The 27,684-nt window shown below is 43.3% G+C and overlaps 1 protein-coding gene across 3 annotated transcripts in view; it reads left to right on the top strand.

Annotated features, from left to right (window-relative positions):
- SCRN1 (secernin 1) overlaps positions 1-27,684 on the top strand; it is a 74,075-nt gene that overhangs the window by 12,368 nt on the left and 34,023 nt on the right. For all 3 annotated transcript variants that reach the window (XM_030202534.1, XM_030202536.1, XM_030202528.1), the window contains exon 2: positions 13,485-13,644. In XM_030202534.1, coding sequence (XP_030058394.1) covers positions 13,486-13,644 — 159 coding nt within the window. In that variant the 5' untranslated portion in view covers position 13,485. The remainder of the gene's footprint in view (positions 1-13,484; positions 13,645-27,684) is intronic.

The following is a 27,684-nucleotide window of genomic DNA, read 5'->3' as shown; positions in this document are numbered from 1 at the left end:
GTACTCCTGCGGATTTGGCTACATCAAGGAGAGGTGGTTCTCATTGCCCTGGATTGGCCCAGGAGGCCGTGGTATGCGAACCTCCAGCGGATGCTGGTAGAGGCTCCTCTTTCTTTGCCTCTGGTACCGAATCTGTTGTCACAGGGACGGTGACCATGGAGTACGCCTGCCACTTTGGTCTTACGGCATGGCTATTGAGAGGGCGCAATTGAGAGACAAGGGTTATTCCAGTAAAGTCATTTCCACTCTCCTACAGGCCTGCAAGCATTCCACTTCCGTAGTTTATGCCAGGATTTGGTGCCAATTTGAGGCTTGGTATGCTTCTAAAGCGATTACACCTATGCGGGCTTCTGTCTCGCCGATACTTGACTTTTTGCCGGATGGTTTACAAAAAGGCCTTGCCTATAATTCCCTGCGTGTTCAAGTGGCAGCCTTAGCATGTTTTCGAGGGAAGGTCGCTGGCCTCTCCCTGGCTGCTTATCTGGATGTGGCACGGTTGCTTAGAGGGGTGCTTTGGCTCCATCCTCCCGTGCGGGCTCCGTGTCTGGCCTGGAACCTGGGGTTAGTTTTAAAGGCCCTTCAGTGTCCGCCCTTCGAGCCGCTAAGGCGAGCTTCTGAGAAGGATGTGACCCTAAAGACGGTCTTTTTGGTGGCCATTACTTCGGCGAGACAGGTGTCTGAGCTCCTGGCACTGTCCTGTCGAGATCCTTTTCTGCAATTCTCAGAGTCCGGAGTTAGGGTACGTACAGTGCCTAAGGTGGTTTCGGCGTTTCACCTAAACCAGCCTATTTTCCTGCCTTCCTTTTCCAGAGAGGAGTTTCCGGAAGCCTTTGGGCAGTTGCACCTCCTAGATGTGCGAAGGGCTCTGCTGCAGTATCTGCGCATGTCAAATGCGTTTAGGACCTCTGATCATCTTTTTGTCCTGTTATCAGGTCCGTGCAGAGGGTCTCCAGCGTCTAAAGCCACTATAGCCCGTTGGCTCAAGGAAGCTATTTTTTCAGCCTATCTGCTGTCTGGCTGGTCTCTTCCTGAAGCCTTTAAGGCACATTCCACAAGAGCGATTTCCTCTTCTTGGGCTGAAACTGGAGCACTCTCTCTTCAAGAGATATGCAATGCAGCAACATGGGCTTCTAAGCTCTCTTTTGCCCGACATTACAGGCTGGATGTGGCTGCCAGGAGAGATGCGCATTTTGGAGCACAAGTGCTGGCGCGTGGTGTGGCTTGTTCCCACCCTATCTAGGGATTGCTTTGATACATCCCATTCGTAATGGATTCATCTGCTTGATGACAAGGAAGGGAAAATTAGGTTCTTACCTTGATAATTTTCTTTCCTTTAGTCATAGCAGATGAATCCATGAGTCCTCCCTCAGTGGTTCATTGTGTGATTGATGTTGTTTTATGTTCAGTTTTTCCTGTAGATATGTTCCCTCATTGGGAGATGTTGGAAAACAGTCTTCAGGATTTCTGTTCTATTACAGGAGGTTGAGTTCGGTCCTCCTTTGTGTTATTGCTCCTGTTCTGGGGCGTTCATCTGCTGTGAGGAAAGTTCATGTTATGTGACTTTGCGGTGTAACACTGCTTTGGAAGCTTCAAATACTGAAGAGGCAGATGGAGCTAGCTGGCCATGAGGCACTGTGGTTTTTCAGTGCTCTCTATCTCCCCCTGCTGGTTGATGGACACAACCCATTCATAATGGATTCATCTGCTATGACTAAAGGAAAGAAACAAGTTGATTTTGCTACTGTTGAGCTGTTTTGAGATATAATATTGCTTATTGTGCAATTCTTTAACACTTAATCTGTAAATTTTTTAAAATTGAAACAGTATTCACTGTAGTCTTTGATGAACCAAACAAGGAGCTTAAGAACGAGAATGAATTCTCCAGTGAATCCCAAGAAATATTTTGGAGTTTGCATTAAACCTTTCTGACCATAAGAATGTTCCTAACGTCATGGTTGCATAATTGTGGTCAGTAAACTGCTTTTTATGTTCAATAAATGAATGTTAGTATGTTGAAGTGTCTTGAACTAACATGATGTAGGTCAAGTAAAAGGATTTGTATTTAATCAGGAATGCAGTTGTGCCATTATAATAGAATAGGGAAATGTCAGATTTGAGTTTTTAGTAGATATTTCTTCTGTCAGTATTTTTCTTCAGATTTTGACACGATCAGCAATAAATGAACTAGTGCTCTCCTGTTTTCTGATCATTATCAATTGCTTCAAGGATAGGATTTTGACTTAAGAACTTGGTGTAATGGCAGGACCTGAGCTGATTAGTATTAACCTACTTATGAATATTTTTTATCATTGGTATCGTAATCTTGAACCTGGAAGGTGTACTGAGCCAAATTGACAAATTAAAAAGTAGTAAATCACCTGGACCAGATGGCATATATCCAAAGGTACTCAAAGTACTCAAGCATGAAATTGCTAATCTGCTGTTAGCAATGTGTAACCTGTTGTTAAAATTGTCTGTAGTACCTGAAGATTGGAGGGTGGCCAATATGACACTGATTTTTAAAAAGGGTTCCAGGGCTGATCCAGGAAATTTATAGACCGGTAAGCCTGATGTCAGTGCTGGGCAAAATAGTGGAAACTATTATCCTATATAATAATTCTCACCTCCAACATTCTATGCGTCTGCCTGCCTGTGTCCGTAACTTTCTTCACAGGTGGGCTCCGAAGCCCTAGCTGACTCACTACACCCATTATGACGTGACCCGGAGGAAAAAAAAACCCTCACAGCAGATCCACTCTCTTCCCCCCCCCCCCCCCCACAAGTTCAAGAACCCAACTCCCTCCCTCCGATTTCCAGGCCCCCCTTCCTGCCGCAAACCCTCCCCCGCCGCCGTTGTGTACCTGTGCTGGCGGGGGGACCCCAACCCCCGCCAGCTGAAGTCCTCTTCTCGGCCGTGCAGCGTGGACAAATGATGTGATTAAGTTTGATTTGTGTTCGTGCTTCACCGCTGCGACTTCGGTACAGAGTGGAGACTGAGTGGAAGAGGGACATGAGAGAGGGGAATCGCTGGACATGGGAGAGGGGAGGGCAGGGGAGAGAGGGGAATCGCTGGACATGGGAGAGGGGAGGGCAAGGGAGAGAGGAGATTCACTGGACATGGGAGAGGAGAGGGCAGGGGAGAGAGGGGAATCGCTGGACATGGGACAGGGGAGGGCAGGGGAGAGAGGAGGTTCGCTGGACATGGGAGAGGGGAGGGCAGGGGAGAGAGGAGAATCGCTGGATATGGGAGAGGGAAGGGCAGGGGAGAGAGCAGAATCACTGGACATGGGAGAGGGGAGGGCTGGGGAGAGAGAAGAATCGCTGGACGGATGGGAGGGGAGGGCAAGGAAGAGAGAATTGCTGGACATGGATGAGAGGGGAGGGGAGAGAGGAGAATCGCTGGTCATGGATGGCAGGGTAGGACAGGGGGCAGAGAAGAATCGCTGGACATGGATGGCTGGGGAGGACAGGGGACAGAGAAGAATCGCTGGACATGGATGGCAGGGGAGGACAGGGGGCAGAGAGGAATCGCTGGATATGGATGGCAGAGGAGGACAGGGGGCAGAGAGGAATCGCTGGACATAAATGGCAGGGGAGGACAGGGGGCAGAGAGGAATCGCTGGACATGGATGGCAGTGGAGGACAGGGGGCAGAGAAGAATCGCTGGACATGGATGGGAGGGGAGGACGGAGCAGAGAAGAATCGCTGGACATGGATGGGAGGGGTGGACAGGGAAGAGAGGAGAATCGTTGGACATGGATGAGAGGGGAGGGAAGGGGAGAGAGGAGACATGCTGGACATGGATGGAGGGGAGGGAAGAGAGGAAGGAGATGCGGGGGCGGCTGCCACCCGGGGCGGATCGCCGCTGCACTCCCCCCCCCCGGGTGCAGACCAACACGACATCCCCCCACAGGCGTGGACCCCCCCTCGGCATAGCGCCACCCCGACACGGTCCCCCACCTGCCTACGAGCTCCATCCATCTGCAGCGCTGCTGTAAAGAAGAAATCGCTTCGTCGGCCCTTCCCTCACTCACTGTCTCCCGCCCTTGAGGAAATAGGAAGTTACGTCAGAGGGCGGAAGTCAGTGAGTGAGGGAAGGGCCGACGAAGCGATTTCTTCTTTACAGCAGCGCTGCAGATGGATGGAGCTCGTAGGCAGGTGGGGGACCGTGTCGGGGGGGGAGGTGGACGGATGCACCCCTCCACCCGTTGACACCCAGGGCGGACCGCCCCCACCGCCCCGCCCTTGCTACGCCACTGAGGAGATGCACATGGATGGGAGGGCAGGGAAGAGGAGAAATGCTGGAAATGGATGGAGAGGAGAGCAGGAGATAGAGGAGAATTGCTGGACATGGATGGATGGAGGGGTTGGCGGAGAGAGAGGAGAAATGCTGGACTTGGATGGAGGAGAGGGGAGAGAGAATTATTGCTTTATATGGATACAGGGGAGGGAAGAGAGGAGGGGACAAGGACAAGGATGGACAAGGATGGAGGGGAGGAGAGAGAAGTGCTGGACATGGATGGAGGGAGGAAAGAAAAAAGAAGAAGATGCACATGGATGGAGATGAGAGAAAGGGAAGAGGAGAAAAACTGCACATGGATGGAGAAAGTAGGCAAAAGCTGGATCCACGTTATACCTCCTCCAGTCAATTCCACGGAGGAGGACCCAGCTTTTACTTATGGATGTATGGCAAGAAATGAAGAAAGAAGGAAAGCAAAGAAATAAATGGAAAGGTAGCTCTGGAAACAGAATTAAGGGAACAGATAGAGAGCAGCAGAATCAGAGACTGGGACCAATATGGATAGAAAAACAAAGTCTCCAGACAACAAAGGTAGAAAGAATCATTTTATTTTCATTTCAGTGTTTGAAATATGTCTAATTTGAGAATTTACATCTGCTGTCTTATTTTGCACTGGGTATACTGGAGCTGTAACAGCTTACAGAAATTATTTATAATGAAAAAAATCACGTTATTTTTTTCTCCTATACTAGTATAATATTTTCAATGATGTCTGTTTATATGCTCCATGGCTGGTATAAGGGGTGTGGCTAATGTGGGTTTGGCTAGCATAGGGGTGGAGCCATATGTGGTGACCCCGCCCACAATGAGTACCGGCACCTTTTTTTTCCACAAAAAAAGCAGTGCCTGCAACACAACATAACCAAAGCTCGTAATGAACACTATATAACTCTCCTTCTCTGCTATTCCCAATGTGTCTGTAACATATGAACCTTATTAGACTACAACATCACTTTGTATTTGTTTTTTTTTTTGTTTTTTATTATACTTTATTCAAGTTTACATTTATGCAATCCAACATAAATAAAGATTCAGGCAAATAGAAAACGAAGAAATCAATCAAACTTGGTAAATTTTCTTAATATTATATAGTCCACAATAAGGTGATCCAAGATCTAGGAAATAAATCTATTAAAACAAGAAGGAAAAGAAAAGATGGAGATGGAGGATCGCAGCCGAGCAACACCTTAATACAATTCCTATTACAGCCTTATTCTTTAGAGGAAATAAAATCTTGTAACTTTCCTGGATCAAAAAAAATATAAGATGTAGAATTCAAGGAAACAAAACATTTGCAGGGAAACCTCAATTGAAAGGTTCCTCCTATGCGGAGAACTCTTTCTTTTAATAGCAAAAACGCATTTCTTCTTCTTTGAGTGTCCTTGGGAAAGTCCAGAAAAATCTGTATTTTTGAGCCAAGAAAGGTGGAGTTCATGTGGCAAAAATAAAGTCTCAGTATATTATTACGATCAGTTTGCAGAGCAAATGTAACAAGCAGTGTTGTTCTCTCAGTTATAACCTCCATAGAACTTTCTAAAAAATCAGTTAAATTCATACCAAATTGAGGATTCTGAGGAAAAACTCCCCTTCCTGCACCAGAAATATATTGTACTCTAGTAATAGGTGAGAATCACTCAGAGGGGACCCCTAATATCTCTTTAACATATTTCCTCAACATTTCTAGTGCTGGAATGAGTGGCGACTTAGGAAAATTAAGAAAACGTAAGTTATTGATCCCAATCTGGTTTTCAAGAAAATCTATTTTGCGCTGCTAGAGGTTAGAGTTTTTCATCAACATTTCCGTTGAAGATTTCACAGCTCTAAAATCTGTATCCAGGGTATTCAATTTAGCCGTTTGCTCTGCTAGTTTAAGAGAAGTAACTGTCTGAGTTCACTTTACCTCTGCCACGTCTCCCGTTAGTATTCGTGAAATCTGCTGCAAGTTGGAGTTTAGGCCTTGTATCGCTTCCCATAAAACTTCCAGGGTAATAGGTGAAGGTCTTATCAAATCTCCAATTCCAGCAGAGGACACGCTCAGGTTCCTTTCTGGCGTTGAGGAAGCAGCGGGGTCTCCACAAACCGGCACAGGGGACAGACTTCCGGATTCCACGCTCTGTTCCCCCGTTACGTCCTGTCTCCCTCCCGGCCTTGGAGGTACAGCTGTTGGGGGTGGACTCAACGAGACTCCCTTGGTGCTTTGGTCATTAAGATCACCCGGACCGCCCGAAACGAAAACTCCAGCTCCCGGCGTTAGCAGTCCCAATTCTACCAGAGTCATCTGCCGCAACGGAGTAGGTTCCACCCTGCCTGTGGAGGTAGGCATATTGGGTTTTCCTTTTCGTTTCCCCATTAGGGGCCAACGAATCTCCGTGCGCAGATTTCAGTGAGAGACGGAGAAAGCTTAAACGCACGTCCGTTCAGCTACCGGAGTTGGCAAACGCCTTCACAGTACTATGTAAGCCACATTGAGCCTGCAAATAGGTGGGGAAATGTGGGATACAAATGTAACAAATAAATAATTAAAGGTTGTTAAAACACGTGCAGACTGTGAAATATTACAGGAAGACCTTAGGAAATTGGAAGACTGGGCAACCAAATGTCAGATGAAATTTAATGTGGACAAATGCAAGGTAATGCACATTGGAAAGAATAATCCAAATCATAATTACCTGATTCTGGGGTCCACCTTGGAGGTCAGCACTCAAGAAAAAGATCTAGGTGTCATCGTAGATAATACACTGAAATCTTCTCATTGTGTGGCGGCAGCCAAAAAACAAACAGGATGTCAGGAATTATTAGAAAAGGGATGGTGAATAAGACTGAAAATACTATAATGCCTCTGTATTGCTCCATGGTGCAACCGCACCTTGAGTATTGCATGCAGTTCTGGTTGCCGTATCTCAAAAAAAGATATAGCGGAATTAGAAGAGATTCAGAGAAAAGCAACTAGAATGATAAACGGCTAAAGAGGTTAGGACACTCCGACTTGGAAAAGAGATGGATGAGAGGAGATATAATTGAGGTATACAAAATCCTGAGTGGTGTAGAATGAGAAGAAGTAAATTGGGTTTTTTTTAACTTGTTCCAAAAGTACAGACTAGGGGGACACTCAAGGAAGTTACATGGAAATACTTTTAAAACAAATAGGAGGAAATATTTTTTTACTCAACGAATAGTTGCCAGAACTCGTTGACAGAGGATATGGTAATAGCGGTTGGTGTTTCTGGGTTTAAAAAAGGTTTGGACACATTCCTGGAGGAAAAGTCCATAATCTGCTATTGAGATAGACATGGGGAAACAACTGCTTACCCTGGGATTTGTATCATGGAATGAGCCACGATTTTGTTTTCTGTCAGGTACTTGTGACCTGGCTTGGCCACTGTTTGGAAACAGGATACTGGGGATAGATGGACTATTGGTCCGACCCGGTGTGGCTACTCTCATGTTCTTATGGGTAAAATTTTAACCACTATTAAAGGCAAACTTTTCCAGCTAGGCTAACACCTTTTATTTTGCCTTTATTTTTACTAAAGTCATTGCATACTTTGATGCTAAATTCTGAATTAAACAGTGCCCAATCTCGAATGCTTGTTAGTACTATTCTAGCGCAAAACCTCTATAATAGTGTTTAGTACAGGGTGGTCAACCACAGTCTGATAGCCACAACTTAGTTGGGTTTTCAAGATTTCCTCAACAAGGGGCAGATGATCAAAAGCAAACGCCGGTGCTAGAGGCTGTTAGCGCCATACTAGCGCCGGCATTTGCTACCGCCTCATGATAAGAGCCCTCGAGCACGTGAAACAACATGCTCGAGGGCTCTTTGTGTAAGTAGCATGCAAATGCATGCTAAACAGGGCTTAGCGCATTCATCGCCAATGACCAGCGGTCAGCGCGCCAAAATTTGGGTCGCTGGCTGCGGCAAACCCTACGCCAGCTCCGAGCTGGCGTTAGGGTTTGCAGATCATTGGGGAGGAATGGTGAGCCCTGTCCAGCATGCAGTTACATACATAGTAACATAGTAGATGACGGCAGAAAAAGACCTGCATGGTCCATCCAGTCTGCCCAACAAGATAAAGTCATATGTGTATACCTTACCTTGATTTGTACCTGCCTTTTTCAGGGCACAGACCGTACAAGTCTGCCCAGCAGTATTTCCCGCCTCCCATCTCCGGCTCTGGCACAGACCGTATAAGTCTGCCCTCCACTATCTTCGCCTCCCAACTACCAACCTCTCTTCCCCCACCTGCTCCGCCACCCAATTTTGGCTAAGCTTCTGAGGATCCATTCCTACTGCACAGGATTCCTTTATGCACATCCCACGCATGTTTGAATTCCGTTACCGTTTTCATCTTCACCACCTCCCGCGGGAGGACTTTCCAAGCATCCACCACCCTCTCCGTGAAAAAATACTTCCTGACATCTTTTTTGAGTCTGCCCCCCTTCAATCTCATTTCATGTCCTCTCGTTGTACCGCCTTCCTATCTCTGGAAAAGATTTGTTTGCGGATTAATTCCTTTCAAGTATTTGAACGTCTGTATCATATCACCCCTGTTCCTCCTTTCCTCCAGGGTATACATGTTCAGGTCAGCAAGTGTCTGCTCATACATCTTGGAATGCAATTCCCATACCATTCTCGTAGCTTTTCTTTGCACCGCTTCCATTTTTTTAACATCCTTCGCAAGGTACGGCCTGCATGCTGGCAGGCCCCCGTTCCCACCCAAAGCAAACCTGCCAATAGGGGTCTGGAGGTCTGGTGGACCTCCGGTCCCTCCTGACGACCCCCCCCCCCCCCCCAGGTTCAGGGAGGGCTGGAGATCCGATGGGTCTCCATCCCCCCCAAACCACCAGAAAATGGTCCCTGGTGGTCCAATGGCCGCCGGCCAAACCCCCCCCTCCCAGCGAGCGACTGCCTGTGTCGCTGCGATGGAGTTTTTTTAAACCAGGCAGGGTGGTGGCAGAAGAAGAGGGCCCTGTCAGCCTGGACGGAGGGGAGACGATGGGACCGGGTTGGGGGGGAGGGGCTCAGATGGGAGAAGGGGAACCCAGAGGGGAGAAGGGGATTGGGGAGGGGTGGGGGTGTTGAGATGGGAGAGGGGAGCCCAGAGGGGAGAAGGGGATTGGGGAGGGTGGGGGACCTCAGAGGGGTGCTCAGAGGGGAGAAGGGCATAGGGGAGGGGTGGGGGTGCGTAGAGGGGAGAAGGGTCTGAAGCTGGAACTGGGGTCTGACAAGGGGGCAGGAGGGAAAATGGGTCCATGCCTGGGGCAGGTGGGAGAATGGGTCTGGGGCTGAAAAGGAGAGTAGTTGGGATAAGGGGGCTAGTACTGTAACTGGGGGCTGAAAAGGGGCAGGGGCTGGGGCTGAAACTGTGGGGACTGGGGGCTTTAAAGGGGACAGGGAGAACTGGCTGGGGCTGAAGCTCTGGACTGGTGAGAGAAAAGGGCTGGGGTTGAAACTAGGGACTGAAAAGGGGACAGTGAGAAGTGGCTGGGGGCTGAAGCTTGGGTCTGATGGAAGAAAGGGGCTGGGGACTGGTGGGATAGTGGGGCTGAAAAGGGGGGCAGGTGGGAGATGTGGGCTGGGGCTGGAACTAGGGACAGGTGGAATAAGGGGGCTGAAAAGAGGGGGCAGAGAGAGTGGGGACAGACCCTGGATGGAAGGGGGGAGCTTGAGGGAGGGCAGACCCTGGATGGATGGGAGAGGGAGGGCAGACGGATTGAAGGGGCAGAGAGAAAGGGCAGATGGTGGGTGGAAGGGGGAGAGAGAAAGAGGGCAGACTGGGGCAAATGGTGTATGGAAGGGGCAGAGATAGAGGGCAGATGTGTATGGAAGGGAGAGAGAGGGCAGACAGTGGATGGAAGGGGCAGAGAGAGAGGGCAGACAGTGGATGGCAGAGAGAGAGCGAAGACAGATGCTGGATGGAAGGAAGACAGTGAAAAGAAGATGAGGAAAGCAGAAACCAGAGACAACAAACTATAAATAAAATATATATTTTTATTTTTTTGCTTTAGGATATAGTATTGTAGCTGTGTTAATAAATGTTTATAAATAGAACATGTAAATAAGGTAATGTTTTTATTGGACTAATTTTAATACATTTTGACTTAACTTTCAGAGAACAAAATCCCCTTCCTCAGGTCAGGATAGGATACTGTAACAGCACTATACTGTATTGACCTGAGGAAGGAGGTTTTGGCCTCTGAAAGCTAAGTGTATTAGTCCAGTAAAATGGTATTATTTTATTTTCTGTATTTGTTTTATTTCTATTTGTTAATTTGTAAAGTGGTGATTGGTATTTGTTAGTTTTTTCAAATTTACATCTGCTGTCTTTATATTTTGCACAGTACTAGAGGACATTTTCTGTTTCTGTGGTGTTGCATTGTATGCAGAGTCTGGCATTGGGGGTTCAGTTTAATTTTTGTCTAAATAGAAAGTTTGTGATTACTTATTCTATAGTGGATTAGGGTGTATCTGTGTTTGTGAAAAAGATGTGCTTTCGGTTGGCATTGACTGTGCAGGATCGATGATCTGTACTAATCTGTCTGTTTTCGTTTTACAATAGGTGAATTGATGTTCTAGTGCTCACTGTAGTGTTTAAGATGCTTTCCTTTTCCTTGTGTGACTCGTACAAGTTACTGCTTATGGTATGGTAGAATTGCTCTATAGGTCCTGAGTGTTTTGTATTCTCGGTATGCCTAGTACTGGATTTGGGGGGGGGGGGGGTGTTAAAAATAACTGGCCCCGGGTGTCAACTACCCTAGCTACGCCACTGGAATGAGGGGAGCGCGGGGCAGAGTGAGAGAGGTTTAGGGCACAAGAAGGAAAGTGTGAAGGGATGGGGCACAGAGGGGAGTGTGTTCGAAACGTCAAGAGAAGATAATGGGAGTTGAAAGGGTGAGGAAAGAAATAAGGTAATTGGACAGCAGGATAAGGGACGGAGAAATGTGGGTGAAGGGATGGGTGTCAAAGAGCTATGAGAAAGGGAGAGGAAGAAGTTGTTGGGTACAGTTTATAAGGGGGGAAAGTATTGGGAAGGATACCGGGGGGGGGGGGGGTATTTTAGGGTCACTGAGTCCTACTGTCTCCACTGGGTGTGAGAACTGTTACGTTGGGGCCCCAAACCCCTCTTCTTGTTTTTTCATTGGAGTGGGAGATGTGTAGGGCTCACCAAGCCACTCTGGAGTGGGCGATGTGTAGGGCTCACCAAGCCCCTCTGGAGTGGGCCCCTTGTTTTTGTGACGGTGAGGAGTACTACTGTGTAGGGATTTCTGAGCCTCCTCTCTTTGTTGATTTTATGGAGGCGCTCTGTTGGTGTCGTTAAACCTCTCTCTTTGGCACATTTACTGAATAGGTGTCTTTCAATATAGCAGTTAATGCTTCTTATGATTATGATAATTTCAGTGAGCACTCCCTGCCACTATTCCATTCCTTTTTTTCTTTGGTAATCATTAAATCCCACATTAAATGCTCAGCACAGAATTATATGTGTTTGCTGTTAATTTGGACATCTGGTAGGAGCATATTCTATAACGGAATGTTGACCCCCTATGCATATGATGATCTGCACAGGGTAGATACCCATAGAGAGAGTAAATAGAATGAGAAGTGGTCAGCAGCTTGGTAATTAAAATTCAGTGAAAAGTGAAAGCATATCTGGGATGAAAAAATCCAAAAGAATGACCCACGATGGGAGTGGGGAGCTGATGTGCACTATTGTGGACCATTCTTTTGGATTTTATTCATCCCAGATATGCTTTCACTTTTCGCTGAATTTTAATTACCACGCTGTTGACTACTTCTCATTCTGTTTACTCTGTCTCGTGGGTATCTGTTGCAGATCATCATATACACAAAGGTAAATTTTCCTTTTGAACCCTCCACAGTATCATGAACAAAGATATTGAATAGAACTAGCCCCAAGACGGGACTCCATTAATCACATCAAAGTGAATTTCATTATTTCCATCCTCTCTTAATCAACCAGCTTTCTAACATCCAAACTGCTCAGTTTATCGACAAGTCTATGCCATATATGGATTGTTCCTGTATTCTATCAGTCTCTCCTGATGTGTGTGCATGTGCACAGTCGGTGGCCATTGGCTAATTAGTTATCAGTTCTGCATGCAGTTAGTCACACAGCAAACTAACAATCCCCTTGTGTCCTCTTTCCCCAAGACTGAAACATTCTTTAGGCTCAATGTATCCTCCTCAGTCTCTCACCACATCCCAAGGTTATATCCACCTTATATGAAAGCTCCAGCCAAACTTGCATCCTTGAAGTATCATTCCTCAGTCCTGAGAAAGCACTGTATGTTTACAAAGATGCTAACTTATTAGGCTAACTTATGAGAACCAAACAGAACAATGTAAAGGCTTTTGTAACAGGCCTAGCTCTTGTAAGAGGCCTAGCATAGGAAGGAAGCTACACTAGGAATTAGACTGTCTATATAGGAATTATATAGAGTGTGAATAGCTAATAGCTGTCCATGGATTTTGCTGCTGGTATTTTTGTGAAAGGCCTTCTATCCTGACATTGACCCAGTCTGCCCTTTTTATTTGTTGCAGTATCAAATGTAGGACAATAGGTTGCAAGAGGAAGTAGTGGATGACTCTAGATGAGAATTGTTTAAATGGAGTCTTAACACAATGAAAATTGTATTAGGTGGTGGATTTTCTTCAAAGCAGCTGAATGAGTTAAATGGTTTAGAACATCTACTTGCCTGTTCCTGGCTTTTACATCTTTGGTTGTTATTCATAGGTCTATGCTCATTTTTGTTCTTAATTTCTTATTTCCAAGCTCTTTTAAAATAAAAGATCAATACCTTCTTATTATGGGCACATCTGTTTTTGTTTTGTTTTTTAAACATATCTCCTTTCTTCATCTGTTCTATGCTTTTTTTTTTTTGTACTTGGCACATATTAATGTGATTTCTCCATGTAATTGTGATGATTGGCACTGCCTCAAGTTACTAATGAGTGGCTAAATAGAGAAATTATTTTATAAGAATTCTAGGGTTTTAAAGTTAATCTATTAATGGAATTAAAACAAACATGGAATTTTTAGAATTATGTGCCAATTGAATTATGTATGTTTTTTTCTGTGATTTTAATGTGTGACATCACATTTGATCTGTAACCACTTCTACACAGTTCATTAAACTAACTGCTCTTTGTTCCTCATTACAGGATGGCTGTGGCTCCCCCCAGCTATTGTTTTGTGGCTTTCCCACCACATTCCAAGGCTGACCACATAGTGTTTGGGAAAAATTCAGCCCGTCCTAGAGATGAAGTCCAGGAAGTTGTGTATATCCCTGCTGCTAATCATGAGCCAGCCAGCAAAGTTGAGGTGAGCTGTGCTATCTAGTTGTGAAAAACTGCTGTATGGTGCACAATGCTGTGTGTTGCTAATCTAAATAGGTAACTATGGATCTAGAAAGGCAGTATTTTAAGTGTGCATGATAACTTGCAGAACCTAGCCTGTTGCTGCTTTTTCAAAATTTGAATCTGAACATAGAGATATAACTGTTGCTGGATATTTGATATCTTGTGAATGGAAATTAATCATTTTGACATTTTAGGAAGTAGTTTGTATACATATAAGAACATGCTTATGCATCCAGTGGCCTGCTCATAGTTTTTGGTGCTTCCTACTTGCATCAAACTCTTGTCAGCAGGGCTAAAGACCTGTCATTGGTTCAGAAGTCTAGTGTTCCATTGTGTGACACTACAGCCATCTTGTTTCCTAAACCACAAAGCCAAGGTGGCTTATACATCTCACTGTTGACAGCGGAGGTGCTGGCTTGTGCCATTTTTGAAAGGCACATTTTCCAACTGTTGTAAATTGATGCCTTCAAGAGTTCTCAGTGATGATACCTAGCTTCTGCATCCTTCTTGTTCCTTCAGATGACACAGACTTGTGTGGATCAGTGTGTGGCATACAGTGAGTTGCAGGTTGTCCTGCATAGATGGGTTGAACAATGAGGCCCTGGTAGCAGCCTTAACAGCCTTTCCCATCATATCAAGTTAATCAGTTGATATTTACCCTGGAGTTGGATACACTCATAGCTATAAGAGCAAAATTACATGTTCTTTCCTTTTGATACCTCTCTGTATCCACCTGGTCATATTGTTAGCTTTTCACTCTGTTTCCTTACATAGATCAGTGATCTGCAAGTCCTTTCATGTCAACTGAGATAATTATGTATCTGTGATTTTCTCTGAATGCTGATTTATTTCTGTAAAGGTCATGACATGCATCTTTCTGTTAGAAAGTATTGCAGATATGTTGCCTGAAGTAGAAAACACCAGTGTGATTGCAAATATGAACATAAGAAGTGACATAGTAGAGCAGAGCAAAGGTCCCATCAAGACCAGAATCTTGCTTAAGACTGGCTAATCCAGGTCACGAAATACTAGGCAGAATACCAAGGCTGAGATCCATTTGTGCTTACTCGCACCCAGCAGAGATACAGTAGCTTTCTCAAGTCAACATGGCTTACAGACTTCAGGAATTTGTCTAAATCCTTCTTAAACCCAGATATGTTACCTGCTTTCATCAAATCTTCCAGCAACATGTTTTACAGCTTAATTGTGTGTTGCATGGAAAAATGATTTTTGTCAGATTAATTTTAAATGTGCTACCTAGTAGTTTTGTAGTATGACCCCTTGTGGTGTTAAGGATTTATTGTTTACCCTTTCGAATAGTATTATTTACAATCAAATATGCTTAAACATTGAAATCATCTCTCCCCTGCTTTTTAGATAAGCAGACCTTCTGCTTTTTCAGCAAAAGGCAGTTGTTTGCTTTGTGCATTCTTGCTATACAGCCTGTAGAACTTCCTATACTATTTTTCTCTCATATAATAAGAATACTGGCCATTTTCTGATACTGATATTTCAGCTGAGAGAGAACACAAGGGCCAAACTTTCATTGCTGTTTAGCGTACAACAACTTTAAAGGAAATTCACTTAAGACTTTTTCCCATTCAGAATGTATTGGGTGGTGGGGGGGGGGGGGGTTAAGTGTAGTGAATAGACCCAAAGAGGCAGATATTCTGGGTCTGGGTAAAATTAACCAACCAAAGCTAAAGGAAAGTACAAGGATTGCAGTTCTCATAACATAGTAAGTGATTTCAGATAAAGACCTGTTTGATTGAGTTGTATCTTATTTTATGCTGTTTCACTCTTCTGTCATACTCTGCCAATCTTTTCTCTCAGTAGATGTACTTGATCATCACACTTTCATGTACACCTGCATGTTCTGTATATTGGTATTCCGTTGATTAAATTTACTATGCTGCCTTTCCTAACATGGTGGTATAGTTAAATGAGATTAAAAAAAATAAAAATAAAAAAACCAAAACACTTTACAGTCAATGCTACTTGAAGTGCAGTTAATTAGAAAAAAGGTGTATATAGAAATGTAGAAGGACAAAGGCACCCATGGTTCAAATTTGGGATCCAGAATAGGGTGTAAGTCTCCAGTCTCCTTTGGAATTAAAAAATATCTGGAATGGAAACCTTGATTTCTTCTTGTGGTGGATCATCTGTATGGCATTGCTTATTTATTGTACTTATAGCTTGAAATACTAAATTTGAGTCATAAGTGTGGGTGTCTAGGTTATAGAATGGCCCTTTGTGCTTAATTCAAATAGGCACATTAGTAAATAAGGCCCTAGTTTGTATTGAAGTTGAGTCTTCATTCATTTTCCTACCAGTGTTGTCCAACTAATTGCTTTGCAGTTTCCAGCCTCCTCTGTATGGAACCACTTCTCTCTCTCAAATCTGAGTGAAGATCCGTCAGTGGAGCTGCCACAACTTCTCTGAGTGGCTATTTCGTATGACCCCAGATTTTTGATTGATCCACAACTTTGGTTTGGTTATTGGTTATTTATTCTTGATATACTGCTGTTAAATCAGACTTTTTTTTTTTCTACAGAACAGATTTATATTAACATTCTTTTATCCTGTGCGCAGTAAGATTGATGTAGTTCTTATTTTATTTATTTGTTACATTTGTATCCCACATTTTCCCACCTATTTGTAGGCTCAATGTGGCTTACAATAGTACCAGAGAGGCCTTTGCAGGCTCTGGTGTGAAAAAACACAGCCACATTAGGGAATTGGAGAACAGAAGAGTTGTGTTATGTCCATTACATGCTTTAGTTTGGTTGTGTTGCAGAGATTAGGTATTTAAATTGGATCACCAAACTGACTTTACACCAGGCTTGTCCAAACTACCGCCCCTGGGACAGAATCAGGCCAACCACTTGCTTTTTTCTGGCCCTCAGAAGCTTTGCAATTCTTGTGATGCTTCCCTGCCTCAACTCAGCTCTCTGTAAAAGCTTAAGCCCTTGTAGTTTCAACTCTCAAAAGAGACTGGGTGAAGGCTTTTGGGGGGGGGGGGGGCTACATGAGAGCAAAACTGGATGAAGGCTGGGGGATACATAAGAGTAAGACTGTGTGAAGGCTGGGGAGTGGACACTGTACCATCATATTTTACCACTGTTTGACAAAATGAATGGCAAAATACATCAGTAAGTGTTTTGGCCCTCCAAATGTTATCAGATATAAAATGTGGTCCCCAATTGACAAAGATAGAACAATCAATGAAAAAAATTAAGAAAAAATAGGGATGTGTAGATATGTTCTCGCTAATTCTTTAAATGTGTGCACACAATTTGATGTTTAGCATGTGCAAGTTATAAAATACAATCCGTTTTCAATCATATCGTATCTGATAATTGGTGTTAACCAATAATTGACTGGTGTTAATTGATGCTAATTTGCAGTTACATGCATAACTGCCTTTAGTCGGTATTCTACAATTTGAACGTGCAAAATCCATAGTGTGCAACTGCAAGGGAGATGTGGACCTGGGAGGGCCATGGTGGGTCGGAGTGTGCCTAGCATTTAGGCACACAGGTTATAGAATACTGTTGCACAACAGCAGTTATGCACAAGCATTTTATACCATCCAACTGGCTAGTGTAAGTGCTCAGACCCAAGTTAGGCATGTATCTGCGGACTTATACAAGTATTCTATAAGAGAAATTATTCGAGCAATAGCTGATATAGATTTCACACTTAGCATGCATCAGTCTGGCGTCTAACTTTAAGCGACCTTTGGAGAATTACCCCCCCCCCCCCCCCCCCGTTTGTATATTTGTATAAAGTTCTTATGCACTTTGCCTGAAGAGTCTGTCACATTTTGTATATGAGAGTGGGTTAGATTCTTCCCTATAATTTTGGATTTTTTACAAAAAGATTATTTTGTTGGTTATGACATTATAGGTATGTTGACTTATATGTGGCATGGCCATTTCATTGGAATAAAACAGTAGCCACAATATGAAACATTGACATTTTTTTAAAGCTGAAATCTCCACAAAGAAAAATATCTTTGCTATATCAATAAAGATAAATATTGGTAGTCTTACAGTATATGGAAAAAACTATATCTGCAAGACACAGAGATGAATTTAAAACAAGATGTACTTGTTTAGGACAGAGAAAATGATAAGAGTATCGCATTTCAAATGTTCTGCATCACTAAACACATATATATAGCTTGGATCTAATAAAGGAAGAAGTTTTTGATTTGACATTTATAAACTTTGATATATTGTGGAACAATACAAAGGAAACAGCTGGGTTGCCATTAGCAACGGTCTATCAAAATCAGTGTGGCAGGTTACTTTCATTTGTAAGTTGAAAAGGCACTTCACAGAATGCTGGTTGACTGTATGGTGCTATATACATCAAACATATAAATGGCAAGTGACCGACTCACCTGCAAATGCGCAGTACAGCCCGAACGTTGAGACGTCAAAAGTCCAAGCCCCGCCTCCAACAGCTCCAGAACCAGAAAGGAGGAGGAGTCAGAGGCGGGGCGAGGGGCGGAGAGTACACTAAACAGCCCCAAAGGTACGTGGAGAGGACGGGGTGTGGGAATCGGAGGGGGCGTGGAAATCAGAGGGGGAAGGAGGAACGAATGAAGGCCCCCCTCCCCGACGTTGCCGATGCCGCTGCTCCTGCCTCCCTGTCACAGTAACACCTATACAACACGGCCGAGACCACAATCAAGTCAAGTGCAACGGGATAACAATTACGCTGCGCGCGACACAAATGCGAGAGGTTCGCCAACCCACGCGACTCTTCCATTCATACTTCCACAGCCGGCCAGCGCCCTGCCTTCCTCTCCTCTGATTGGCGGAGCCCCGAGGGGAGGAGCCATGTCGGCGGTGACGTTTCACCCCAAGAGGCGTGGCCCCGGACGCAGACATCGAGTGCTGCGGTTTCGGGGGGAGGAGCCATGGCGGCGGTGATGACGTTTCACCCCGAGAGGCGTGGCCCCGGACGCGGACATCGAGTGCTGTGGTTTCGCGTGGGGGTAGGGGGGGAGGCCAAGGGAAAGAGGAGGGTTGCTAGACATGGGGGGAGGGCAGGGGAGAGAGGAGGGTTGGTGGACGGGGGGAGGCCTGGGGAGAGAGGGCTGCTGGACATGGGGGGAGGGCAGGGGAGAGAACAGGGTTGCTGGACATGGGGGGAGGGCAGGGGAGAGAGGAGGGTTGGTGGGGGGGGGGGGAGGCCAGGGGAGAGAGGGCTGCAGGACATGGGGGGAGGGCAGGGGAGAGAACACGGTTGATGGATGGGGGGGAGCCCATAGAAAAAAAAACTCGCCTGTTTTAACAGGCTTAACGGCTAGTATTTGAATAAACTGTGAGGTAATTGATTCTATGTCCTATTTTAAACTGATGTTGTTGGTGTATTTTTTTTCCTCCTGTATTATTCTGTTGTGGCTGGTGACAGCTGCCAAAATAAGATGAGAATTCTCATGCCTGATTATCTTTAAAAAAATAAATAAAAAATCCACAAGTGAGTTGATCATGTTTACGTTTCCTTATCCTCCTATACCAGTTCAGACACATGGGTTATGCTCCTCATCCAACAGATGGCGAAAGAACACAGTGATTTTCAGTGACATAATTGCTAGGATAAGGATTGGGGAGGCTATAGCCTCACCTTTGGAATGACTTCTAATAGTTTCAGCACCCATGGGTGGATTCCCTGGTGATGTCAGTAATGAAGAAGACCACCATTCTGGTGGAGGGAGGCATGGTCTTGAAAGACTCACAGAGCAGAAGTGCTGAAGTGCTTTTCCACATTGTCAACACTTGGGATCCGTGCAGCAATTTTTGGAGGCTACATAGCCTCTGTGCTCATCCAGTGAATTCAACAACTTCCGGAGTCTCCAGAGATGGCAAGGTTGGAGTCTGCAGCAGCTTTGGTGACGGATGCATTGTATGATCTCGTATAAATCGGAACCAAGTTGTTTATGTCCATGGTGGTGGCAGTGTGACAAGGTCTCTGGTAGGCTGTCTTAGTATCAGAGTTATGGCTTATTAAATTTTGTTGTTGAGGCAGGCTCCTATTCAGTGGAGACATAGAGAGGTTGATCAAGAATCTAGGGGGAAGCAATGATCATACTCGGACTGCCTTTAGAAGTTCATCAAACAATATTCTCTCAGACAGTGGCCACTCCTGCCTGGGGAGGCAGGTGGCTGCAACCTCCTTGGGGTGTGAGTTGGGGTGGTTCAAGAAGGGGCAGCACATTTTGTAGGGGACCCATAGGACAAGAAAAGAAGAGGGATCTGGTGGCAGGAGGGAAAGGTTCCCAGTGAGGTCTGGTGGCTCCACTCTGGGCCAAAGGAGTTGAGATCTTGTCAGTCATCCAGAAAGCACTCAAGTTTTCTCAGATCAGTCAGTTTTTGAGATGATATGCGAGGGTTACATCTTAGAGATTGCCAAACCCCTTTTCAGTGCTTTTTTTTTTCTCCCTGTAGCTCAGGGTGCAAAGTAAGTGCATCCATTGAGATGGTAGAACATCTGATTCAGCTCAAAGCCATTGTGCCAGTTCCTCTAACAAAATGGGGGAGGAAAGCACTATATCACTTTATTGAACCTAAGAAAGGAGGGTCATTCCACTCAATCTTGGATATCACCGGAGTTGGTGTTTGCAAATTCCCAGGTTCCTCGTGGAAACCTTTTGGTCTGTGATTGCAGTAGTCCAGCTGGGTGTGAGTACTTTGCATCCCTCAACTTGTCAGAAGCATATCTACTCAATCTGGTTTGAGCCAGTAATCAGAAATGTTGATATTTCTGCATCTTGGGCGAGTATTTCTAGTTGAGAGCAATGCTATTCTGGCTTGGCTACCAGACACACATTTCAAAGGTGCTTGTAGTGGCTGCTTTCCTGCACAAGGTGAGCATCAAAGTACACCTGAAGCTGGATGATTTATTGGTGCAGGCCATTTTGGAGGAGGAGGCCGGTACAGCTATTTGCAGGGTGATTCAACTGTTGGAGAGTGTAGACTGGTTCTGAACTGATCCAGCAGGAGGATGAGGAAGAAGAAATGTGTTCTTTCTGAGTTCCTTTCCTTGAGTCCTGCTAGACCTGTCTTGGACCTCCCAGGAAGACCTTTAGCCTGTTCTCTTATTCCTTGGGGAATTCAGATCCCTTTCAGTGTGGCTGAGACTTTTGATTAGAACAGCAGGGACTCCTGCTGGTATCTTGTGGGTTCTTTTGTATTTCAGTTAACAAATGTGCATCAAACTACAGTCATACACTTGCCCCAGAAATAAATATGATAAATAACCTTTTAATATGATGCCAAAGGAGTGTACGGCTATACAGTATCTGGTTACAGGCATAGAATCTTCATAGCAGGCTCCAGCCTCCCGTGCATGGGGAGGGGGTTATGAAGGGTCTGGACTGCAGAGACTTGGGGCTAAGCCCCCTCAGTGCACAGAGATGGACCAATAGGTAAAAAAAAAAAAGTTCTCCAAAAGTCTTTTCTAAAAATACCAGTGCATATCTAGAATTATACTCTTGCGCTGCTTGGCCCAAACAGAACAAGACTTGGGCAGTGTACATGGTTACTGGGGAGCAGTGGTATGCCTTACCTAACTATTAGGGGAGGAAAGGGCTCTTTAGTAAACCCCTTTAGAAATCTTGGTATTCAGTACTAAAGCATTGTAAATAGGGCATGTCAGATAAGAAAAACAGGCAAAGACTAAAGGTAAAAGATTTAAATAAAGGAATTGGATATTTATGGAGCTTTCAAGTGAGCTAATTTCCAGTAACAAAAGCAAGTCAGTTTTTTTTTTTTAATTCTGCATCAATTTTATCTGGGACTACTGATTCTGTTGTAGTTTTTGTTCATTCTTGTTACTGATTGCATGTTTTATAATGAGGGTTTCACCATCAGCTTTGACAAAGTGTACTGACAAGTTCTAGGACTGTACCACTTCTTATAGTAGTCACTGAAAGTTTGTGTTCTCTGCCTTTATCTGCTGGTTGGTGAGCACTACCTACCTATCTGGACTGGTCTAGGAGGATCCAAGGAAAGAAAATTAGAAGGTAATAACACTTTACGTGACACAATGGTTGTCTCTAACCTTTCTTTATTATGAAATAGTATTGATAGTAAACATAGTAGATGACGGCAGAAAAAGACCTGCAGGGTCCATCCAGTCTGCCCAAGAAGATAAATTCATATGTGCTGCTTTTTTATTTGTACTGTCCTCTTCAGTGCACAGACCATTTAAGTCTGGTCAGCCCTATCCCCGCCTCCCAACCACCAGCTCTGGCACAGACCCTATAAGTCTGCCCAGCACTATCCCTGCCTCCCAACTAGTATTGATGATGATGGTTATGCAGAGACAAACCATTGTATGCTGAGAACTGGATAAATAAGATATAAACAGTTCAGTGACATTCCTAAAGGGTGTTATAAGGTACTGTGCTCCTATTGTGTAAGTCAATATACTACATTTATGTAGATATGTATTATTCCTGATGCAGTTTTGCGTTCATCATTGACAATAGTAAGTGTACAGAGATTTTAATTGGCATCCACAATATGGGTGATAATGCAAAGAGTTAGTCCATACATGAAATTAAATGTATTATTCCCTACACTTATACATTTTTCAGTGACCGAGCAGCATCATTGCTTTTTTGACAACAGTATACATAAACCCTTATTAATTCATGCTCCACACAAACATGTGAGCAGAAGATGCTGGATTTGGAGACTGAGCTGGAGTGTGGACCAGCAGGTAGAAGAATTACATAAATATGGTTTTGCAGTAAGAGATTTAACTCTTCATTGTAGACAAGGAGGCCTTTGAAAATTGTAGTAAAAGGCTGAAGTTAAGATCGATTTGTTTTTCATTTTGAGAAGCTCTTCTCCATTAGACACTTTACAGAAGTATTGTACTTATATTTTGGAAGTCTCTTCTGAATCCATCCTTCCCCCATTTATCAGCTTGATCCCTGTATAGGTTTTAGGTGGAGGACTAGAAGATATTTTGGATAGGGGTTCCTGGAGAAATCGTTATTAGAAACTCTGAATAGGGGTGCTTTTTTTTTTTCTTTCCAAAAGTATTACGTGCTCTGGAACACAGAAGTTCTGGACTTAAATGTTTATAAGTATGTGACTATAAATTTTCTGGGTGCATTGTTCTGGGGCCTCTCAAAACAGATATTGAGGCTTTCCTGGCAAATGGGCAAGGTGTTATTTCCTCAAGCATTGCATTTTTTTTTCTTTAAGACACAGACAAGGAAAATTATCTTTCTTGTCACATACGATCACTCCCAAGTCCCACTCCTCTTATTTGCTCCAGTGGTTATGAAAGTGACACTCAACACCACCAAGTCTTTTTTTTTTTATAAAGATCCAAAACTTTTGGAACTTTACTTAGAAGCACAAAAAAGACTTACTGATGAACACCTCATGATCTTTGTAATGGAATAACTGTTTAATAAATATTCTCTCTACAGTGCTTTTGGTGTCTTATGTACTAAGACATCTAGCTGTACCTTCATAGAGCTCTCTCTTTGCCATATGTCCTTATTTCCTTGATCCCACAACTTCTTTGTGTGAGGGTTGTTTTGTAGGATATGTTTTTTCCTGCTTGTTTGATGTGTAAGTTCGTCCTACATATTTCTATGTCCATTGCAGCTTTTCTAATCTCCATATCCATCATTTTGTCAAGTCCTGGCTTTCAGAGTCTGTATGCCATATCAATTGTTCTATTTTTACTCAGAATTAAGGATTAAGATATGTCTTTATCAATTAAAATATCTTTGAACACTAAAGAGATTAACTACCCCATAAAAAGGAAGAGAATTTTATTATATCTTTAAAAAAATTTAATCCAGCGATCGCCTTCCTACAAGAAACCCATCTCACTGCTTCAGAATTGAAAAAATGTATAGCAGGACTGGGTTCAAGACTGTTTCTTTACCCCATCTAAGGGAAAGAAAAACAGGGGAGCTATACTCCTTGCTAAGTCACTAAAATACTGTATTATCTCGCACAGCTCTGATGAAGAGGGCAGATGGATTGTGTTGATCATTCAAATTAACAAGGAAAGAAATCGCCCTCATCAATGCTTATGCACCTAACACAGATGAACCTGATTTCTTCTCCATCTTCCACCAGATGGCACTCTTCAATGTGGATCATGTTAAATTTAGCTATGACATGAACCTACCACTGGATCCAATTTTGGATCACAAATCCAAGGCTAAACTTAGACCTCTTAAATTGTCTGCTGCTGTTCGCCATCTGTTAAAGACATGGGACTTATTTGACTCATGGCGACTTTTCATCCTAAAGACCTGGGCTATACTTTCCATTCAGAGTCTCATCAGTCCTTTTCCAGACTGGATTATATTTTTATTTCAGAATCCTTGATGGCAAACTTATTAGCATCCATTGAACCAATCACCATTTCTGATCATGTGCGTGTATAACAGTCTTGGAGATTTAGTGCATCCTTACTGCAGGATGACTCTTTTTGTACAAATCATAAACTATGGACAGAAGAATACTTTCACAATAATGAAACTGAGGATTTAGATTACTCTACAGTCTGGGATGCTTGCAAAGCCTATATTAGAGGGGAGATTTTGACATTTTCATGGGTCAACACAAGAAAAAGAAACAAGAACTTAAAAAATTGGAAACAGATATTTATTTATTTATCACATTTATACCCCACATTTTCCCCACATGTTTGCAGGCTCAATGTGGCTTGCAATAAACCGAAAAGGCTATTGCCAGTCCAGCAGTTATACAAATACAATAGATTGTGGTAATCAGAGAGGATAGAAAGAATGAGGGAAAAGGGTAAAGGTAAGGTAGTCCAAAGTGATCCATTTATGTGCTGTTTTCAAGGATTTTAGGTTTTATGTTGGATCCTGGGGGTAGGCCTTCTGGAATAGGCTGGTCTTGAGTAATTTCCTAAAGTTGAGATGGTTTGAGTGGTTTTGACAGCTTTTGGCAATGCATTCCTTAATTGGGTGCTGATAAAGGAAAAGGAGGAAGCGTAGGTGGATTTATATTACAGGTAGGATAATGGAGATTTAGAAATGAACGGGATGTGCTTGATGTATTCCTGACTGGAAGATATTAAAAACTTAGAGCAACAATTACTAATGCAACCTAACTCTAACTCTCTAATATCTATACAAACATTTAAATTTCAATATAATCATCTTATGAGTACAAATGTTGGGGCTTTATTGATGTTAGAACAAGCTGTTTACTACTCTAGTATGAACAAAGTTGGCAGAATGCTTGTTAATTACTTAAGAGCAAAAAATAGAGCTATTCAGATCTCTGCCATTGATGATGGTGGTACTGCAATAACTAATTCTAAGGAAATAGCTTTACTATTTTCTACTTATCATGCTGATATATATAAATCTTGTAAATCTCCCTCTCAAACAACAAATAGATATGTTCTTATCTAAGTTGAATAGACCCACTGAGTAATGTTGAAAAAGAAGCCTTGAATACTCCAATTAAAATATCAGATATACAAAAGGCTATTAAAAAATCTTTAAAAACTCAGTAAAGCACCTGGAGGCGATGGTCTTACCATTGAATTCTTGGCAACATACCTCTTATACATCTGAGAAGTTATTAAATTGTATACTTATTTATAGCTAATGTCATTAGCAAAGATTTATTTACTGAAGCCATGATAATAGGGCTCCCCAAACCAGGACATGATCCTATGCTTCAAAAAAATTACACGCCTATATTCTTTCTAAATTATGATTGCAACATATTTTTTTTGTACCCTGCACTTTCCCACTCATGGCAGGCTCGATGCGGCTTAGGTACTTATTTGTGCCTGGGGCAATGGAGGGTTAAGTGACTTGCCCAGAGTCAGAAGGAGCTGCCTGTGCCTGCAGTGGGAATCGAACCCAGTTCCCCAGGACCAAAGTCCACCACTCTAACCTATACACAAAAATCTTAGACTGTCTTTCTAAATATATTATTAAGCTGATTCACCCTTCTCAAACAGTCTACCCCTAACAAAAGTTCTTGTGTCGCTTTGTGATGATCTGCACAGAAACCGTGACGGGATCTTCCTTGATACTAGTGTTACTCGATTTCTCAGTAGCCTTTGTCACCATGGATCATATTATCATGCTTGCAAGATTGGCAGGAACAGGTATCAGTGGCATAGAATTTACTTGGTTCAAATCCTATTTGTCAGATAGACAACAATAAGTTCTTTTCAGCAACTGCACATCATTACCTTGAGCACTGAACTGTGGGGCGCCACAGGGATCCATACTGTCTGTCATTTTATTTAATATCTACCTCGAGCCTCTGGCTGAGTTGCTTTGGTCAATGGATCCAAAATTCTATATCTATGCTGATGATGTGCAGCTACTCATACCCGCTGAACCAGATCTACCCGCAGCTCTGAGTAATCTGACTGCCTGCCTAACCGCAACTCAGGAATGGGCGAACAACAAACTTTGCCTGAACCCTAATAAAACAGATTCTTTGGATACCAAACACAAATGGACAAAAACCTAACTTCAAAATACCCTTTGGGAAGTATGAACTCCCCCTAAAATTACAGGTCGGGAATCTTGGGATACTGCTAGACTCATCACTCACTCTGATCCCACAAATTCAAACAGCCTTTAAAAATTGTCTCTTATCACCTGCGGCAGCTAGGAAATCTCTCTCCATATATTGAAAAGTCAAGTCTGACCACAGTGATCCATGCCATGATAACATCACGACTAGACTACTGTAATGCCCTGTACACTGGACAAACCAAAAAGCGTTCTATTAGCTCCAACTAATTCAGAATTGCAGCATGTCTGATAGAAAGATGCAAGTGGCATGACCACATCACACCCTTGCTGTGCTGTGAAAGCTACACTGGCTACCAGTACCTTACAGGGCTAAATTTAAAACTGTTTGATTTTCAATGTCCTCAGACAAAATGGGCCAGAGTACTAAAAGAATAAGTTAGCCCTTTACACACCTTTAAGACCTCTAAGGTCCTCTCAAGGATCATCACTATCTGTACCTTTGTCAAAAGAAATTGTACAATGTGATACTCACCAGCGAACCTTCTAAGGAGTAGCCCTCACGCTCTAGACTTTATTCAGAGTGGCTATGTGTACCTCAAGACTACTTCTACTTCAGGAAGCAGGTGAAAGCCTGGCTGTTCTCCCAAGCCTTCAATACATACAAAACTGTAAGTTTTATGTTAACTGTACCTGCTGTACACCGCCTTGGATGAATCTCTTCATAAAGGCGGTTAATAAATCCCAATAAATAAAAATAAATCCTATTTTCTGATAAAACTAGATTATTCTCTTATGTTTTACAGACTACTCAACTTCTGAGGGATCCTATTTGTGCCTTTTCCCTGGATGCTGAAAAAGCTTTCGACTATCAAATAGAAATTTCTTTCCTCTGTGTTTTAAATTGGTTTATAGGGGTGAGGCATTTACTAACATGATGATAAAATCTTGTATTTCAACCCTGTAGCTCATGTAAATGTTAACTCTATACTTTCAGGTATATTTTCCATATCTAGAGGTACAAGACAGAGTTGTCCTTTATCCCCACTCTTGTTCTAGTCGTCAGAGGTATATCCGTAGGTGATCAGGTTAAGTTATCTGCTTTTGAGGATAATGTTCTTTTATATGTTTCCCCCCACAAACTTCTGACTCAGAATTATTTGGGTTAATTGACTATTTTGGTAACCCGTCTGGCTATGATATTGGAGCAAAACAGAGCTGCTTCTTAACGTTTATTGCCAGAATTTAACTTTCCCCAACATCCCAATTTGCTGGTGTAGAGAAGGAATCAAATATCTTGGCCTACTCTTTAAGTCCACCGTTGGCAAAAATTCTTATGTATAACTCTACTCATATACTCAAATAGATTAAACTCCTGTTCCAAATGGTCCCCTCTTTATTTGTCATGGTGGAGTAAGCTTGATTCCATCAAAATGATACTAGCTCCACAAATATGTATATGTTTACTAT

Source organism: Microcaecilia unicolor, chromosome 1 (assembly GCF_901765095.1).
Source record: "Microcaecilia unicolor chromosome 1, aMicUni1.1, whole genome shotgun sequence".
Lineage (NCBI taxonomy): Eukaryota > Metazoa > Chordata > Amphibia > Gymnophiona > Siphonopidae > Microcaecilia > Microcaecilia unicolor.
Note: the sequence above shows the minus strand (reverse complement) of the source record. Positions and strands in the feature narration are given on the sequence as shown.